General features: G+C 31.7%; 1 protein-coding gene across 1 annotated transcript in view; it reads right to left on the bottom strand.

Annotated features, from left to right (window-relative positions):
• LOC127278228 (furin-like protease 1, isoforms 1/1-X/2) overlaps positions 1-19469 on the bottom strand; it is a 780368-nt gene that overhangs the window by 453152 nt on the left and 307747 nt on the right. Inside the window, exon 7 of the mRNA XM_051299825.1 lies at positions 14431-14548. Within this exon, the coding sequence (XP_051155782.1) occupies positions 14431-14548 (118 nt within the window). The remainder of the gene's footprint in view (positions 1-14430; positions 14549-19469) is intronic.

The raw sequence follows: 19469 nt of genomic DNA, 5'->3' as shown, positions 1-19469 counted from the left end.
TCAAAATACATAGGAAATGACTAGTCTGGTCTGCCGCGCACGACACTTTTTTTTTTTTGTGGGGCTGTGTTATGAATTTAAAAAAGGAGAGAGTTCAAGCGCGTGTCGCGGGTATAGGAGGTGATTTAACGAGTTTAATAAAAAATGTCGCTATATTTAAATTAAAATCTATCCATGACAAAAATCAGAATTTTCCAGTTCGTGCTATAATTATACCTCGAATTACTGCGTACGCTCCGACTAGAATTGACTTGCGCGATACTGTCGCATACAAAAAGGGATTAAAATTAGCTGATCCAGATCCATCCTCACGGACCCCGATTGAACTCCTTATTGGCGCTGACTTATATGGTTCAATAATTCTCGACGGGGTACATAAAGAAAATAACAATTCTCTTATCGCACAAAACTCGGTATTCGGGTGGATATTATCAGGATCCTTTCAACCCTTATTTTCAATCTCATTATCGAGTTCCCAGTGGACGATATGGCGTCCGATTTCTATTCAAAAATGGTCCTCCAATCAATATTGGAGATTCGCGAACGATTGCACTTTCCTCTTTTTTCAATCTAGAAAAAAAACTAGAAAAAAACCCTGAACTCGATGATGTAATAAATTGTTTAGCAAAGGGCGGATTTAATATTAGAAAATTGGCGAGTAATTCTTCAAAACTTGCAGGAATCGATCTCAAAAATCATGGTTTAGCTCTCGAAAAACCGTTCGATGACGATGATAACATTAAAGTTCTAGGGTTAAATTGGAGTCAATTAAATGACGCGTTTAACGTGGTTATAAAACTTCCGGAGTGGGAGGAGCCTACGAAAAGAAAAATTTTATCGCTGATTGCACGTCTCTTCGATCCGTTAGGCTGGCTTTCTTCAGTAGTAATTATTCCTAAAATAATTATTCCTAAAATGATTCAAGAGCTCTGGAAATTGTCAATTGACTGGGATGAAAATTTACCCTCCTCTCTATCCTTGAAATGGAAAAACTTTTTTGAGCAACTTTCTTCTTTGAATGCAATTAGTATTCCTAGGTGGACGAGTTATGGTAGGTCAACTATTTCTGCTCATTTACACGGATTCTGCGATGCATCCGAAAACGCATACGCAGCAGTCATTTTTTTATTGCTCGAAAATCAAAAAGAGAACGTAGTTACTCTTATATTTGCTAAAACAAAAGTTGCACCGATCAAGAAATTGACTATTCCACGCTTAGAGCTATGCTCTGCTTCTTTACTCTCGAAATCGATCAAATATGTATACGAGTCCCTCAAAATTGAAATTCAATCAATCAATTGTTGGAGTGATTCGAGCATAGTTTTGTGTTGGATACGAAAACCTCCTTCTGCCTTAAAAGTTTTTGTAGGCAATCGTGTCGAAATTATAAAAAACGAAATTCCTGATGCCAAATGGAGATACGTACCGTCGGAGCAAAATCCAGCCGATTGTGCGTCTCGCAGAATTTTTCCGTCAAAAATCTTCGAAAAAACCTTGTGGTGGCACGGACCTGAATGGTTGAAAATGAACGAAAAGGAATGGCTCGATCAAAGCTTTTTAAACAATACTAAAACTGATCTAGAAATTAAAAAAGTTCATTTATAAAACACCACCACAAAATTCGCTCTATCTGACGAAATTTCAAATTGGCTCCATTTGAAAAGAGTCACTGCTTACATTTTTCGATTCATAAATCAATGCAAATCTCGTGAAATTACTTACAAAAAAATTACGTTAAATGTTGCTGAATTAAATAATTCACAACAATTCTGGTTTAAAAATGTTCAGAACGAATTTTTCTCATAAGAAATCGATTTATTGAAAAATGGTCACGCGGTTCATAATCAAAGTCCATTAGCGTCACTCGACCCCTTTTTAGACGAAACGGGTCTTTTGCGGGTAGGAGGAAGACTCCGATTTTCAGATTTGCTCACGGAACAAAAACACCCTATTGTTTTACCGAAATGCCGAATTTCCGAATTACTCATTGATTACATTCACCAAAAAACACTCCATGGGGGTGTCCAACTCATGTTGAGAGTTTTGCGTGAAAATTATTGGATTCTAAATGCTCGTAATTTAGTAAAAAATCATATTCACAAATGCGTAACATGCGTTTAAGAAAAAGCGACAGTCGGGGAACAATTCATGGCCAACTTGCCTCAAGATAGGATTCGAATTTCCCGACCCTTTGAACACTTTGGAATAGATTACGCAGGTCCAATACTAGTCAGGAACACAGCAGGCCGTGGAAATAAAAGTCACAAGGCATATATAGCTATATTTGTGTGTTTCACTACTCGCGCTATTCACATTGAATTAGTGAATGATTATACATCGAGTAGCTTCATAGCAGCACTCGAAAGATTTTCTGCCAGACGTGGACTACCAAGTGCTCTATATTCAGACAATGGAACTACATTTGTAGGCGCGGAAAAAGGGTTACGCGTTTCTTTCAAAAAAATGATTCAAGATGAAACATTGTTAAGTTTTCTAAGTTCAGATTCAATAGAATGGCACTTCCTGCCCCCCTCGGCTCCTCACTTCGGAGGGCTCTGGGAGGCCGGAGTAAAAAGTGTTAAACATCACTTGAAAAGAGTGCTTGGTGCTTCCACCCCAACCGCGGAAGAACTCACAACCCTCCTGTGCAATATCGAGGCGTGTTTGAACTCTCGACCAATTGCACTTTTACATGATGATATTTCGAGCTTCGATTCTTTGACCCCTGGTCACTTCTTGGTAGGATCCGCATTAAAAAGCGTTCCATTACCCTCGGTCTTAGATCACAATGACAATCGATTAAACAATTGGCAAAAAATGCGAAAGAAATACGAACAGTTCTGGCGGATCTGGTCTCAAGATTATTTGCACTCGCTTCAACAGCGTACAAAATGGCGTTTCCGACAACCTAACTTAAAAATTAATGACTTGGTTCTTTTGAAAAACACGAATCTTCCACCCTCTAAATGGGAACTCGGACGCGTAATTGAATGCTTTTATGACAAGGAAAATCTTGTTAGATCAGTTAAAGTCAGAACTAAAAATTCTCAATATTTGCGTCCAATCACGAAGTTACGTAAACTTCCAATTGATAACTGCTTAAATGAAAATTAATTCAGTCGATTGATGATACAAATCTTTTTTTTTCTCGTATGACTTCTGCGTATCAATATATTGTATATAGTTAGGCTTAAGTATGTATGGACACAAACTCTAATGAAGTTAGATTTGGTTTATTTTATTCTGTAATCACTTTGTAAATAGTAATTTTAGTTAAAATTAGGATACAAAAAAAAATATTTTTTCTTCTTATAGTTTCATAAAACTTACAAGTTCTTTTTTTCTACGATTTAAAATATAACAAAGGATTGTTTTGTTATATTTACATAAATTTTATTTCGAAAAAAAAAAAATTTCACATTTCTTTGCTTTAATTAAATCACTAATGATTTAATCGGGGGAGTGATGTTCAGAATCCAAACCGGTTACCTATACAATTATATTTCAAAATATAGATATAGATATAAAGATAGATAAAGGGCTTGAGTGTGCGAATGCCGAATGAGTCAGTAGCAATGTGGTCTCCTAGCGAAAAGGACACATTGTCATTTCTTCAAGAAACATGTATCAAATAATATAGTGATTTCAAATTTTCTTTTCTTTAAAGTTGGAATGTCAATTTTCAATAAAAGTTATATTAATCTGCTTTTGAATAATAAAATTTGTGAACTATATTTAAAAAGTGAACATTAGTCTACATTGTTATTATTCCTTTCCTCAACACTGTCAATGCAAAAGATCACATGAAATGTTCTAAGGAGATATATCGCGAGCGCAGTAATGTAGCATCAGGAGGTAGACCTATATGCGGCGAAGTTGAGGGTGCCATGAAAGATATTTATTTTTATTTGTCAGAAAATCCGGAAAGATGTCAATTTTCTTTACTGAATTAATAAACGTAATTAAAGGGGCTTTTCAACCTGACGAACGTACAGTAAAATCACACTTGAAAGCGAAATATGGGGATGAAATTTTGATTTTTGAAATACGAAAGAATACCACTTTCATACGTTTCTTAAAAATGGGTCATAAGATTCTTGCCAATATTTGGGATGTTCAGAAAGAATCAAATACATATAACAATAGACTTGAAACTGTTCAGGAAGCGGCGGACATCATAGTTGAAGATATACGTGCACAAAATTATGAAACATATTTCTATCTATTCTATTTCCACCTTCTGATATATTCATGGAAAATCTGCACTTTAATGTTCCGGAATCATTAAGCATTTTCCTTCATCAGTTAATATCTAAACCTAAACGCGGTAATTTAGATCAATGAAAGAGAAAATGTACTTCTATCGCACACTCCATTATATCAGCAGTTAGAAAATTCGGATCAAAACACTTAATCAATGTTTTATCAAATTTAGGGTTTTGCTCATCGTATACAGAAATTTCAAAATTTGAAGGATCTTGTATACAACGTCCACCCCATTTTATTCTTGATACCGCATTCTCACAATTTGTTTTTGACAATGCAGACTTTAACGTAAATACCCTTGATGGACATGGAACTTTTCACGCAATGGGCGGGATATAGTCTATTACTCTTAAATCCTACTTTAAGGACAAATATGCAGGGTTAAAATGGTCATGTCACAGAAACATTCCAGGCTGGAATGGCTTCATGGAACAAGTAACAGAGAAAAAACAATTTGATAAATCAAAGATTATTCCTCTTCCATTTATTAATTCACCTCCTTCAAATTATGATACCATATTTACTACACTTTCCTATGCAGTAGAAAAAGCCAAGGAGTTTAAACAAAGTGTCTGCTTTGTAACTTTTGATCAACCGCTATATTGGAAGGCGCGCGATATTATTGCAAATGTAGATCCTTTAAACGAATTGAATAAAGTAGTAGTAAGGCTCGAAGGCTTTCATCTCTTAATGTCATATTTGGCTACCATAGGGTATATTATGTATGGAAGTGGACTTGAAGATTTGTTAAAACTTATTTACGCCGAGAACTGTGTTGATAAAATCTTATCGGGACATGCTTATGGCAGGACTGTTCGTGCACATATTTTAGTGCATCTTTCTTTAGTAAAATTAGTCCTAGCTAAATGTGATTTTTCTGATGAAAAACGCGATGAATTTGAGTTATTCTTAAATTTTGAAAATAGGTCAGTCATTCTTAACGCTAAAAACAATTTTGTTATTGCAGCTTCTGTTGAGAAATATAATTCGGTTTTGAAACGGTTAGAAAGAAAGGGCCAACTGCTAAATTGTGGATTCAGTATATACGTATGGTTACACTTTTGAAGCACTTCATTGAAGCTGAAAAATCTGGTAACTGGTACCTTCATTTGGATACAATCCAACGAATGTTACCCTTCTTTCATGCATCAGGACATTTTCTTTATGCAAAATCAGCGCACTTGTACTTGCAAGATATGCTTGCTGTGAAACAGAAAATGACCTCTTCAGAATTTGAAAAGTTTGTAACTGACGGACAATTTACGATAAGACGTTCGAATAAATTATGGCCTAGTGTCATGTCAGACATGACAATTGAACAAACACTAATGAGGTCTATGAAGACATCAGGGGGTCTTACGCAAGGACGTGGTATTACTGACAGTACTATTACAACATGGACTATGGGAATGGTGCACTTGCAAACCATTGGCGAACAGGTCGAAAATTTTTGTGGTATTTCTGCTGCTACAACAGAACAGCATGTAGACATTCGTCCCGCTAAAATTTGTCGTGACAATAAAGACGGAGAGACAATTTATAATTGGCTTGCGTCCCATTCTCCTTTCGAAGAACAATCAGAACTTGTGTCTTTAAGCAGCGGTGTTATTGCAGGTGACAGTATTATCTGTCATCTTGCACATGAAATAAGAACATCCATGATTTTAAAAATCATTGATTTTTCTTATGATTTGATTACCTTTAAACGAAAGGACAAAGTTTTACCTATATAAGCAGTATCAAATACTATTACAATAGATACAGTGCCTATCACAATAAATCCATTGCTTCTTTTTCAAAGACTTTGTTTATCTAAGCAATCAGATAGCGACTTAAAAGATTTTCTCTGTTATCAACTTGCTCCTTATCCTTTGTCTCTTTTTTCTGAAAGCGGAATGAGAAAAGGCACAAAATCTACTCTATATAAATCATTTACAAGTGTAGTGTGGTCACCAGACGTAGGAATTGTTTACTCAAGAAAAGTTTTTATTTAATAGTAGCAACAAAAGTCGACTTATTGCGATGCTTAAGGGTTTATTTCTTCAATTTAATATTCAAGTTCAAGAAGCCGTTGAGGATGCAGATACTTTTATCGTTAATGTTGCTCTACAACATTCTTCCTCCTACGATTCAGTTGTTATTATTGGGGAAGATGTTAATCTTTTAGTTCTTCTTACTGGATTAGGACACAATACATCCAATGTTTACTTTAAAAAACCTGGAAGAAGGCAATCTGAAGAGCAGTTGTACAATGCCAACAGTTTGAAGTATAAGTTAATAGACATACAAAATATTCTATTCCTACATGCTTTCAGTGCATGCGATACAACGTCTGCTTTCTTTAATATTAGTAAAGGAAAATTCATTACAACCTTTGTACAAAATCAAGAACAATTAAAATCAGTAGAGCTTTTTAAAGGGAAGAAAATAGATAAAAACATTCTTGCATCTTTGTAGTCTCCCACCAACTGAAGCAGCTTTGCGTCAACACATTTTTAGAACTTACTTCCAAGTCCAATCCTGGCTTGGTAATTCTCTCGATCCACTTGATTGGGGCTGGAAACAAGGAAAGTGGGGATTAGAGTATTATCAATACTGCAGAACCTGCGCCATCTTCCATTTTACATTTGATATCATGTTAATGCAAAACTAATTGTGGTGCAAGTTGTGGCTGTCACAAAGCAGGATTAAAATGCTCACAAATCTGTTTGCATTGTAATGGAGAATCCTGTGACAATGTTACAAGAATTTTAAGTCTTCTTGATGATGACGAACTAGCAGCTGAACCAGACCAAGAATTTATAAATGATGATATTCAAGAAAATTTAACAGAAATTCAACTTGACAACCAACAATCAGTAAACGATGAACTTGAGGAACCTGGGCCACTCAAACGTAGCAAACATTAACAACGATATAAAGCACTATCAAAAATATTGTAACGGTTTTAATTTTATGTTTTTTTAATTTGCAATAATCATTTAATTTTTCATTTGTGGACTAGGCCTATTGGGGAAACCACATCTAAAAAAACGCGCCAAACTATACCTCAAAGGTGGTGCGGAAATGAGTTTTGATATTTTACAATAAAAAATTTTTTAATTTTTAATAAAAATATTCAACATGAAAAAAGTGTTTATAAAAATTTTGTAGGTTTTTTTTGTTCTACAAAATTTATCTTTACAATTTTTCACGTAAAAGTGATAATTTTAGAAATTTTTGCAATTAAGGGGAGGGACCGGTGAAATTTCAGCCTACTGAAGTTATTATTGTTAAAGAGTGTCAATTTTTTTTCTGGCATAATTTAGGATCCAAAATTATTATAAATTATTAAAATTTAAAAAAAAAATTTTTAGCCATTTTACAAAATTTATTTTTTGGAAAAATTAAATTTCTTTAAATTCCATACGATTGATTGTTTAAAATCGTAAAAAAAGCGTAAAAAAAATTCGACAATAAAAAATAATGAAAATTGTGGAAGTAGTTGAATTTTTTCAAAATTACCACTAAAATTGAAAGCAATCAAAATTGATCTTGTTTAGGGGTAATAATTTTTTTCAACATTTTTTTTCAACCAAAAATCTTATTCTACTGAGAAAAACAACAAATGGTAATTTTTAACAATTTTACAAATATTTTTATTTTTCAAAATTTTCATTTTTTGAAAAAATTGAAATTTTTCAAAATCCATACGCTTGATTGTTTAGAATCATGAAACAGGCGTATAAAAAAATCGGCAGTCAAAAATAATTAAAATTGTGAGAGAAGTTTAAATTTTAAATTTTCGAGAATTTTGAATTTGATTTTAAAAATTATTAACAAATTTATAGTTTTTCAATTTTTCATGATATATTATACATTTAAATAATTAATATTGTCAGAAAAAAAATTGACCACCCTTAAACAACTTTAATTTTGATGTGTTAAAATTTCAGCGGTCCCTCCCCTTAACAGTTTTATTCCTCAAATGCATTAGGCTCATTTCTCCTTACACGTACATGGAGAACTGAGCCTAATGCATTTGGGGAGATAGGTACCTTTCACCGTGGAGCATCACATAATATGTTAAATGCACTTCTGGTAGTTGCGCACTTCGAAGCGTTCCCCAGTCTTTCCTAATTTGTGTATGGAAAAAAGTTAATTTCAAAGTTGCATAGTTTTATAATGCCTTTATTTTTGAATAGGACTAATTTTGCGATAAATTGTATCAGTTTTGCAAAAAATGGTAAAAATGGAGTTTTTGCGATTAAAAATTTCGATTTTCTTAATATAACATAAAAACTACTCATCATATGACAAAATTGTTTAACCAAATTTTGTAGACAATTTTCAGCTCTACAAAATTGATGTTTACAATTTTTCACGTAAAAGTGATAGTTTTTGTAATATTTGCAATTTAAAAAATTTCTCTTTTTTCAAGATGGCGGAAAAATTTACCACCCCCCAAATTCGAAAACTTGTTTTTATACTCAGTAAAAACCCTTTATCGATTGCAAAAAGAATTTTTGACTTCCGAATTTTTGTAAGTTGAAATGTTTAATTTGACTGGACTAAAAAGGTGGGTGACCAAAAGGGTTGAAAGTGGGTGGTAAGGGGTGGTGGGAGGTGATTAAAAAAGTTAAAAATACAAATTAGGAGGTGATCAAAAGGGTTAATATGCAAATTAGGGGGTGGTGGGTGGTAAACGAAAGGGTTAATATCCAAAATAGGGGGTGGTGGGTGGTAAACGAAAGGGTTGAAAAAGGGGTTTCAAGGTCAAACTGTTTTAGAACTGGTACAACCCTACTACTAATCAAAAATTTACATTTTAGCTAAAAAATGTTGTGTTTATTAAAATTCAAGTTTATATATGAAATAATTTTATTCCCTGCATTAAAACGAATCGATTGGTATAGGGTCAGTTGGGGTAAATGCGGGCAAAATCGCTATTTGTCACAAATTATCTAAGTTTCTTCCTTTAAAAGGTAATATTTGCGGGTTTATTTTTTTATGTTGTTATTTACATTCATAGGATTAATTTTATGCAGCAGAAAAAATTTTAGATAAGCTTTAAACGCTTGAAACTGACTGTCCCCATTTACCCCAAAATTTAGAAAATTTCATAATATTTGGGGTAAATGAAGACAGCACAGTTTCTAAGAAAATTTTAGGAAAAAAGTTTCCTTAAATACATTACTGTATTAAGGGATGAGAAAAATTGGAAAAAAATTTGTAGTAGATATGAATTGGTTGAACCAATTTTTGCATATTGTTCAAAAAATTGTTCTTGAGTGGTTATACCTAAAAAATTTGAAAAAATAAATTTTTAATATGTGTTTAAACAATAAAATGTCAGGAAAAAACGTCATTTTTCAACTTTTTTGTTGAAAATAGTGCCATTTTTTTAAATTTTGATTTTTTAAGGTAATTTTAGGTATAACCATTACATTAGTACTTTAAGTTTCAGATAATTTTTTAATTGTTGGTTTTAAATCACTAGGGAGTGCGCTAGGTCTGCAACCGAAAAGAGCCTCAAAATCGAAGCGTCGACTATGACGCCGTCTGCAGCCTAACACAATACAAAAACAAGTTGTACATTCAGATGTTCATTACATGAACATTTAGCTTCCTCTTTTACAGAAAATTAAAAGGCATTAAAATAAGCTGCAACGCTTATCATTTTAATCCAATTTTGCTTTTTTGAATACCAAAATGGATTAAAATAAGCAAAATTGGATTAAAATAATAAGCGTTGCAGCTTATTTTAATGCCTTTTAATTTTCTGTGTTACGATCAGCAAAAAAATTTGCTTCCTCCTAGAGAAAGCATTAACATTGAAATAAACTTACAAAAATAATATAATAAACATTTGAGTTTAATTTAAAGAATTAATAAAAGTTAAAAAATCAAAAATTCATATTTTAACCGAGATTTCTAAATATTAATGAAAAATAATATATAATTATTTACAATTATATCGATTCGTTTTAATGCAAGGAACACAATTATTTTATATTTAAACTTGAATTTAAATAATTATAAAATTTTTCAGCTAAAATGTGTATTTTCTATTTTTTAACTTTCATTAATTTATTAAATTTACCTCAAATGTAAATTTTATATATACCAATCGATTCGTTTTCATGTAAGGAATACAAATATGTCATCTATAAACTTAAATAATCACAAAATTTTATAGCCAAAATGTGAATTTTTGATTTTTTAACTTTCATTAATTCTTTAAATTTAAATTAAAACTATACTTTATATATACCGATCGATTTGTCTTGACGTAAGGAATACAATTTTATTATATACAACCTTTAATTTTTCTATTTAAAAATTTTTTCGTTTAAAAAAAAAAATCTTTGGAAAAAAGACGATAATTTTTTATTTTTTGGGTATTTTTCAAAATTCTTTGGTCAGATTTAAGATATTAATATGATAAATGAGCCTATCAAATTTTATCTAAATCCATTAAAACCTGTTAAAGTTATCTTCTAAACAAAAAAGGGATCCACACACACACAATTAATGAAAGTTAAAAAATCAAAAAGTCACATTTTGGCAATGTGTTATAGTTGGTTATATTCCGGGTTATATGATGTTTGACAAAATTTAGCATTTTATTGTTAAATTTATCAAACATCAGAAAACACCGGAAGATTCTTTAAAATATCATTTTGACACCCACTTTTGTGCGGAGGAATAATAATTTTATCATTGCACATAATATTTATTAAGATATATTATAATTTTGACTAATATATTTTTACAATATATTCGGTAAAATATCAAATATAACCTTAAGAAATATTATGATTATAATATATTTTAACTTAGTTTAAAACTTTAGCTATTTGTACCGGAGTTCGGTACAAAGTTGACGGCATGGCATAAAGGCACAGTAAATCTTTCTCTCTCTCTCTCTCTCGCTCTGCAATTATAGCGACGTCTTGTCGCTATGAGCTTCCGCGCTCGACTGATTCTCGCTTCTTCCCCTTCTCCGCACTCCACATGCTCCGCATGGTGGGGGTAAAATAAGGCCTCTATTGGCCCTCACAATTTGGAGAGAGGGTACCTCGCGCGACTCTTCTCTCCGCGCTACATAAATACAGCGAGTTTCTGTGACTCGCTCTCTCTTCTTCGCCAACTCTCAACGTAGCAACACGTCACTCGTGACGTTATGCGTGACTCCAGCCACGCTGCCGCTCCACGCGTCTCACTGCCGTGAGACCCAAGCCGCCGCGTCACCTTCCGACGCCAACTTCTCTCACTCGCCTGCCAACCGTCAACTGCCTGCCGTTCTCCACAGGGAAATTTTTTGAATAAATACTATTTTATTCTGGGAAACCATCGACTAGTTACTTCTTTCACTGGCCGTGAAAGACCATGACACACCAACACAACAATCTGTCCTTTTCAGGACAACTATTAAACGGAAAACACATTGACAATTAGTCCTTTTCAGGGCAAATTGTCAATCGTAGGAATTATTTTTTGTTCATGGTTCTTAAAATTTAACCTCGACAGCAGTCGCCCCACGAATTATTGGGAGACTCTTGGGGACAGCGCTCTGAACCCTGCTTGGGTTCGAGTGCCCGTCACCAGGAACTCTCCCTGGCCACTGCTCGTTCGACATTTTTTTCGTTCTAGGTTAACCTTTGAGCTCGTCACTTTCCCTCAACACACAGTGACCGGTATCAAATGAAATTTGTGATTTTTTAAATTGAAGTTTATATATGAAATAATTGTATTCCTTGAAAGAAAACGAATCGATTGGTATATATAAAGTATACATTTGAGGTAAATTTAATAAATTAATGAAAGTTAAAAAAAAAATTCCCATTTTAGCTGAAAAATTTTGTATTTATTTAAATTCAAGTTTAAATATAAAATAATTGGTTTCCTTGCATTGAAACAAACCGATATAATTGTAAATAATTATAAATTATATATTATTTTTCATTAATTTTTAGAAATTTGAGCTAGAATGTGAATTTTTTATTATTTAACTTCTACTAATTTTTTAAATTTAACTCAAATGTATACTCAAATGTTTATTATATTATTATTATTTTCATTATTATTATTATTATTATTATATATAATAATTTCCGTATTCATTCATTCATTCCGTCTGTCCACACTTGAAGTTAGTCGTTTTTTTGTTGCTTTTGTTTTTCTAAAATTATATATAATAATTTCCGTATTCATTCATTCATTCCGTCTGTCCACACTTGAAGTTAGTCGTTTTTTTGTTGCTTTTGTTTTTCTAAAATTTTGACAATTCTTGATTTTGTAAAATTTTATGGTTAATAATAATTTCAGCATTCATTCATTCCGTCTGTCCACACTTGAAGTTAGTCGTTTTTTTGTTGCTTTTGTTTTTCTAAAATTTAGACAATTCTTTATTTTGTAATATTTTATAGTTAACGCGACGCATATTTTTATTCATGGTCATTAATTAGGTCACATACTAAGTGACAGTTTAAAGTAAAAAAAAAAATTGTTTATTGTGTGCAGCACCAGTATATTTGCTACTTGGTATTTATAGAGAAAAAAGTTTGAATTATTATAATATAATTTTTATTAGGATTTATAAAATTATTATATTATATATGATTTTTGTATATAATCATTATTACAGACAATTATAACATTTTAACATATAATTATTATTTTTTTCATTATTTTTTCATTATTCATTATTATTTATATCTTTATTTACTCTCCCTACAAACAGTAGGGTTCGAGACACCTATTTACAATTCACTAACTTAATTCTACGTACAATATTTCTTAAACTATCCTTACACACTAATAACCTAACGCAAAATAACAATAAAAAATAATATCCGCCAAGAGCCCGGGCTTCCGTTTCCCGTTCCAGTACTATGATGCCCATTCTGGCTTCGTCAGACTTAACGCTACACTACAAAACGATAAAGAAGATGTTCCCAGACAAAAAGTTTTGTACTCTATCCATTTACTAGAGGCCTTCCTATATCTTCCCTCCCTCTTAGCTTTTCCAACTCGTTCATCCACCTTTCACCCTGTCCATTCTCACACAAAATCCAACACACCATCTCATCCACACTATCTTCGCCCACCTTTCCTCCCTATCTCTTACTGACCATCCTTCCATTTTATTATCATCCCTATCTCCTCCCGCCTTCCCATCCCTTAGAGCTTGTCTCCTTCCTTTCTCCCAACTATTCATACTCCTCACCCCCACTTCCTCTCCTTGTTTTATCGTCCTCCAACATGTCTGTGCCAGACTACTCACTCCCCTTCCCTTAATTTTTCCTCCAGTCCCCACGCACGCTTTCTCTGCCTGACGACTAATTTTTCCCTCTCTAACTCCTCCCTCAGCATGTATCTTGGGCAACTCTTACTCACTCCCATTGTCCATCTAAGGTACCTCTCATGCATTCTTTCAACTCTCAAAGCCTCTTTCCAACCCCACAATGAACAATTTTTTTTTTACTTTAAACTGTCACTTAGTATATGATTTAATTAATGACGATGAATAAAAATATCCGTCGCGTTAACCATAAAATATTACGAAATCAAGAATTGTCAAAATTTTAGAAAAACAAAAGGAACAAAATACGACTAACTTCAAGTGTGGACAGACGGAATGAATGAATGAATGCGGAAATTATTATAGTTAATTTAATATAAAAGCCTTACAAAATTTACTATTTAATTATCCATTAACTAATTTCAATAGCTTTTTTAACAGTTTTCCTCCATTTATTACGTTCTTTTAATAAAAGTAAGTGTTTCGCGAGTGTTTGTCAAATTCGCAAAACAGTCGATCAACCAAATCCGACAAGAAAAAAATCAAAGATTGATGTGAATTTTGTAAAAATAACTTCAAGCCCCTCTACTTTCTGCAATTTTTTTTAATGAGTTAATGTTTTAGGGATTTATTACTTTCATATAGGACAACAATTTACCAAAGTATCAAGCCTATCCCAAAACTTTCACTTTTTGGGCTGGGGCGATTGTAGAAGAATCTCTCATTTATGTCTAACGGGAAAAATGTTGAATCCATTTTATTTGTGTGGAGTACCAACAGATACAGACATCAGAGATAATTTTCAATAATCTACGTTTTTTAATTAACATATTAAGGAAATACAATTAAATTTTTATTTTTTAAAGTGACAAACTAACCGTCCTACTTGAGATGCCAATACTTCGCAGTTATGTTGCTCAGCTACCGTCCTCCACTTGCGAGCTAATCGTACCATTGCAGCCGCATCCATTAATCCGTACCCAAAGCTATGACTAACTATAAATATAAACAAAATAAGTAATAGTAAAGAAAAATTCTTTTGTAATATGAAAAAAATAAGTGTTATTTCTCTTTTAAACATGCAACTAAATCAAGGATATGCGTATTTTAATAATTTAGAGTCTTTTATAGTTCAAATATTTCATGTGACTTATATTAAAAGAGCACTTAAATATTTGTATTTAAATTTAGTAAGCAGAAAAAAAATTAATTTTATTACAATTTTTAAATATTTGATTAAACGTGTTAAATGTTAAATTTATTATTAAAATAATAATTATTAAATTAATATTTGTTAAACGTTTAGTTGAAAAAAGACATGGCTAAAAAGTCTTTTACGGAATTTTTCGGTTTGTACAATACTATTATTTTTAAATTATTTATTTATTACAACTAGAATAAAATATATTTGTAAGAATTAGTAATATTTAGTTATTGGTTAGAATAATTAAAACTTTAATTAATTACTTATAAAACTGAAAATAAATCTTGTTGGCCCTACCTCACTAAAAATTTTTCTTCACTTTACTCATATAAAATTTTGCAAAAACTGATAAAAGTAATTTTTGTTGACATTTTTTTAAAGTCCGTGTTTTTAAAAGTGTCTCTGAAAAATTATATTTGGGGTAAAATTCCTGTAGCGTATTAAGTTGAAAAAAAGTTGAATGGATCGGGCTGTAACTTGCACAAAGTTTAGCAAAAAATTTTTCAAAAAATTCTAAATTTGAACCTTTTTTGAAAATTAAAAATTTGTTTGACATTTTTGTTAAGTTCAGTCTTTTTTTTATTTTTTTTAAGTTAAAAATGTGTATTATCACTACATAAAATATAGAGATGTCCTTTTTTTATTTTCGCGATATTAATTAATTAATGCTAATAAAAAATGAAATATTTCACAAATAAATAAAGTTATTCCAATTCTGAAACTACCAATTGAAAGCTGACGTAATTCCGCATCCAACAAGCCCTTTATGAAGTATTTTATATTAATGGATTGGATCAAGAATTGATGAATCATTGTAAAATCAAAAAAAATCTCATCTGGATAAAAAAATAAGTTGAAACTTTAAATGTGTTTTTCTCAAAATGACATTTTTAAAATCCATGACCACAATTACTCGAAAACCATCAATCCGATTAACTTGAAACTTAGTATGCATCATTTACACATATAAATCCAGCCCCTATCTCATAAAGAACACTCACAATCGTTAATTTCTGTTAAATTTTGTTTAGAATGAATACAAATTAAGCTTCAATATATATAGCTTCAATAACTGATTGGAAATTTTCCGAGGATTTTGAATTTGGACTTAGTTTTTTTATATATAACTTCAAATGCAAACAAAAAGCAAATACTGTAAGGAAACCTTGAAAAAATTTGAATTAGCTCACTATTTTGCATAAAAATGGTTAAAAGCTTAAAATACCCAAATTTTAGGTATAACCATTTTAAAGTATTTCTTTTCAACAGTCTTTCCTAAAAATTGAAGCCAAATCGAAATAGGTGTTTTTGAGTTATGAATTAAAAAAAACAGTTTTTTAATCTACTGCGCATGCGTTTAGAGATAGCTCAAAAATTCTAACGGCATTGGATTCTTTGGAAAATTTTCCATCGACTAGTACTTCTCCAATTTTATTTTTGACCAAATTTTACATTTTTTCAAGCAGAAATGGATTGTTCAATCTTCATTTTGAAAGATGTCATTTTTCAGGAAATTAACGATTGTGAGTGTTCTTTATGAGATAGGGGCTTGCAACTTTGGCTAGTTGAGTATTTTTAAAGATAGAATACACCTAAAAAATTTGAGCCAAATCGATAACTTGTCACCGACAACTGTGAGTTTTACACGTGTAATCCCTCCATTTTTAATCAGGACCAAACTGTTAAAAAAACTTTAAACGTTTTTTTTCAAAACTACATTTGAAAAATCGGTGAGCACTTTAGCTGCCACAAATTTCAATGGATGCTGTTAGTTTTTTTTTTATTTTGTTTGTGATATAATTATCTAGTATAATATATAATTATCTAGCGTAAGGATTTTTTGAAATATTAACATTTCAATTTTCTAGACAACTTTAAGTAATGAAAAGGAAAAAATAAGCACTTTTTCGTTCAAATCGATTCCATTTTCCAAAAATTGTATTTTTTAAAAACGGATACGTATTTCGCTAGATTTTGAGCTGCAGAAACTAATGTTGTTTTTTATTTTGAACTAGCTCAAATTTGGCCCGAGTTATAGTGCCCACCGCACGGCGATACATTTTTGAAGCACTCCGCCTATCATCTGTCAAACCGACATTTTTGAAAAAAAAAAAATATTTTTTTGCAGTTCAAGAGTGGTATAATACCATACTGTATTTTAATTTTCTTAAAAAAAATTCTATTCTTCAATAAAAATTGTTGAAAAAGCGTATTTTTTGGTCGGGTCAAAGTAACAAAGTCAAAGTAACTTAAATATGTATATTTTTTTAAACCCTTTGATTGTGAATTAGATAATTTTATAAAAAAAGAAAATCAATTTGATTTTCATTTCAGATAAACTGTACTTAAGGAATTTTGGTCAGCTCATTTCATGTTTTTCCCGAAGGCCTTACTTTCGATGGCTCATTGCACTTGAAAGCTTTTAATAAAAAATTTTTTGTTGTTGTTGATTAAAGTTTCAAACAGATACTTAAATAAGATTTAAAAAAATTCCATGTTTCGTTAAGGGGTTACCTGGGCCAAGACGAAAAAAAAATTCGTTTAATAGTATAACATGTCAAGAATACTTTCCTAAAGTTTTAAGATAATTTCAGTAACATTCTAGGAGAGAGAGAATATTCGAAAACGCTTTTTGCTTCGACAGCACCTAGTGCATTTGATTTTTAATTATTCAGTCCGCCATATTGGATCCGTCATTTTTAATTTTAAAATACTGACACCGTATTCGTAATCAGCGACCGCAAAAACCCAAAAGAAAAGATTTTCATACGAATCCGATGAAATAAAACGAAAATTCGACCTTTATATAAATAAATAGGGCCAAAAATCGTAATTTGTGACAAAAAAGTCTGCCAAAAATTCAAATTTTAATTTTTTTAAATCCTTCTTTCCATTACGAGCTAAACTCACTTACTAATAGAAAATATTTGAATTTTTTTTTATTTTGGAAGGGATCTCATAGAATCTGTTGCCATTCGCTGAATTTTGATTATTTATTAACAAATATTTTATAAGTTACTTATTTTATAGTTTTCTTTAAAGTAACTAAGTGCTGAAATAAAATAATTTATTTATCTATTATATGAAAAAAAATCATAAAAAGACATACATTTTTTGGCCATTTTGACCCATGTAACCCCTTAAGAAAAAATTCCTGAAAAAGACCTTTTTTATCGCGTTACAACTGGTGTACCTTCCTTAATCATTTTAACCAATATTTAAATTCCAATAACTCTAACCAATTTATTTTATTCCAGTTGTATTAAAAAATCAATTTATAATTGTTAACTACAATAAAAATACTAGCTCACTCCCCTAACCCCTCGAACACTCACACTTTTTCGACAATGATAACCGAAAATTTCCGAAATTTTTTTTTTTGACGTGTCCTTTTTTCCACTAAACGAGCGATAATAGTAGTGCCTATCTATATACATCTGTTTTATAATCTTTAGCTTACTTTTTGAACAATATACATATAAAAATTGTATTTAAATAAACATGCAAAATAATTATTCAAGTATTATCAGAATAGAGCTTCCGGTATCGTTATCGAGAACACGCGGAATTTTGGTGTTTCCATAAATTATTAATTTTGTAACTTTTAAAATTAAGGGTGGGTTGTAAGTGTGTGTAGAAGGTGCATTTTAGTGCAGTGTATGAATGTATTTCTTTATGTGTGAGTAAATTAGGTTATCAGTGATAAATAAAGGTGTGAGTGTTGGAGGGGTAAAATAGTGAGCTGGTATTTTTAAAAGGAGTGTGAAAGGTGTGGAGGTGAGTGCAAAGTGCAGTCTAGTGTGGTAAGTGTGGATATTGTGAGTAGGAAAAAATTTAAAAAGTAAAAGAAAGAAAAAATAAAGTTGAAAAGTATAGGTAATTTTAGGTTAGGCTGCAGAAGATGCACAGAGATAGTGAGGTTTTTAGCACTCCTGTGGCAGCGAATAGTGTGGGTAGTGTTAATAAAATAGAAACATCTAAATCAATAAGAAAAAAGAGGGGTAGAAAGTTAAATTTTGACAAACTCGGGGTAATGGGGCAAGGATCAGTTTAAAAAACTGAAGGCTTGGCAAATAAGTGCTGCATCAAGTAAAGGGTGACAGAAACGGAAGATGTGAAAAGTGGGGGGGACTCAGGGGTAGTGAAATTGAAAACGAAGTGTGAAGTTATTGGGATTATTAAGAAAAATAAGGGTGGAATCAAGAGATAGAATGGAAAAATTGGGAAAAAGATTCGATAAAGGAGTGGATGGAATTCAAAATGGAAATAAAGAAAGAAATTGGAGAAATGAAAAGTATGTGGAAAAATTTTAAAGATACGTGGAGAGAGGAAAAGCAAATGGTACGGAAAAAACTAGAAGAATTTGAAAAATAAATGGAGAGAGGTGGGTGGTAAATGAAGATACAGGAGAGGTAATAATAAAGTAGAGACAGAGGTTTTTGGGAGCAGAGGAAAGACAGGAGGGGAGAGAAAAGCTAGGGGGATAAAATTTTGGAATGGGGTATTTTGGAATGTGTCTGGGTTGAGAAATAATGAGAAGGGTTTTAGAAGAGACTTGAAAAAATGACACGTGGTAGTATTAAGTGAAACATGGGTGGAGGGTAAGGACTGGGAGGCGGTGAAGAGGAGATTGCCCAGAGAATATAACTGGATGATGCAGGAAGCAAGAAAGGATCACATGAAAGGTAGGAGTGCTGGCGGTATGACTTTGGT

Source organism: Leptopilina boulardi, unplaced genomic scaffold (genome assembly GCF_019393585.1).
Source record: "Leptopilina boulardi isolate dan_hultmark-lab unplaced genomic scaffold, ZJU_Lbou_2.1 LbouV2_2, whole genome shotgun sequence".
Classification (NCBI taxonomy): domain Eukaryota; kingdom Metazoa; phylum Arthropoda; class Insecta; order Hymenoptera; family Figitidae; genus Leptopilina; species Leptopilina boulardi.
The sequence above is the reverse complement of the archived record's forward strand: the minus strand, read 5'-3'. Positions and strand labels throughout refer to the sequence as shown.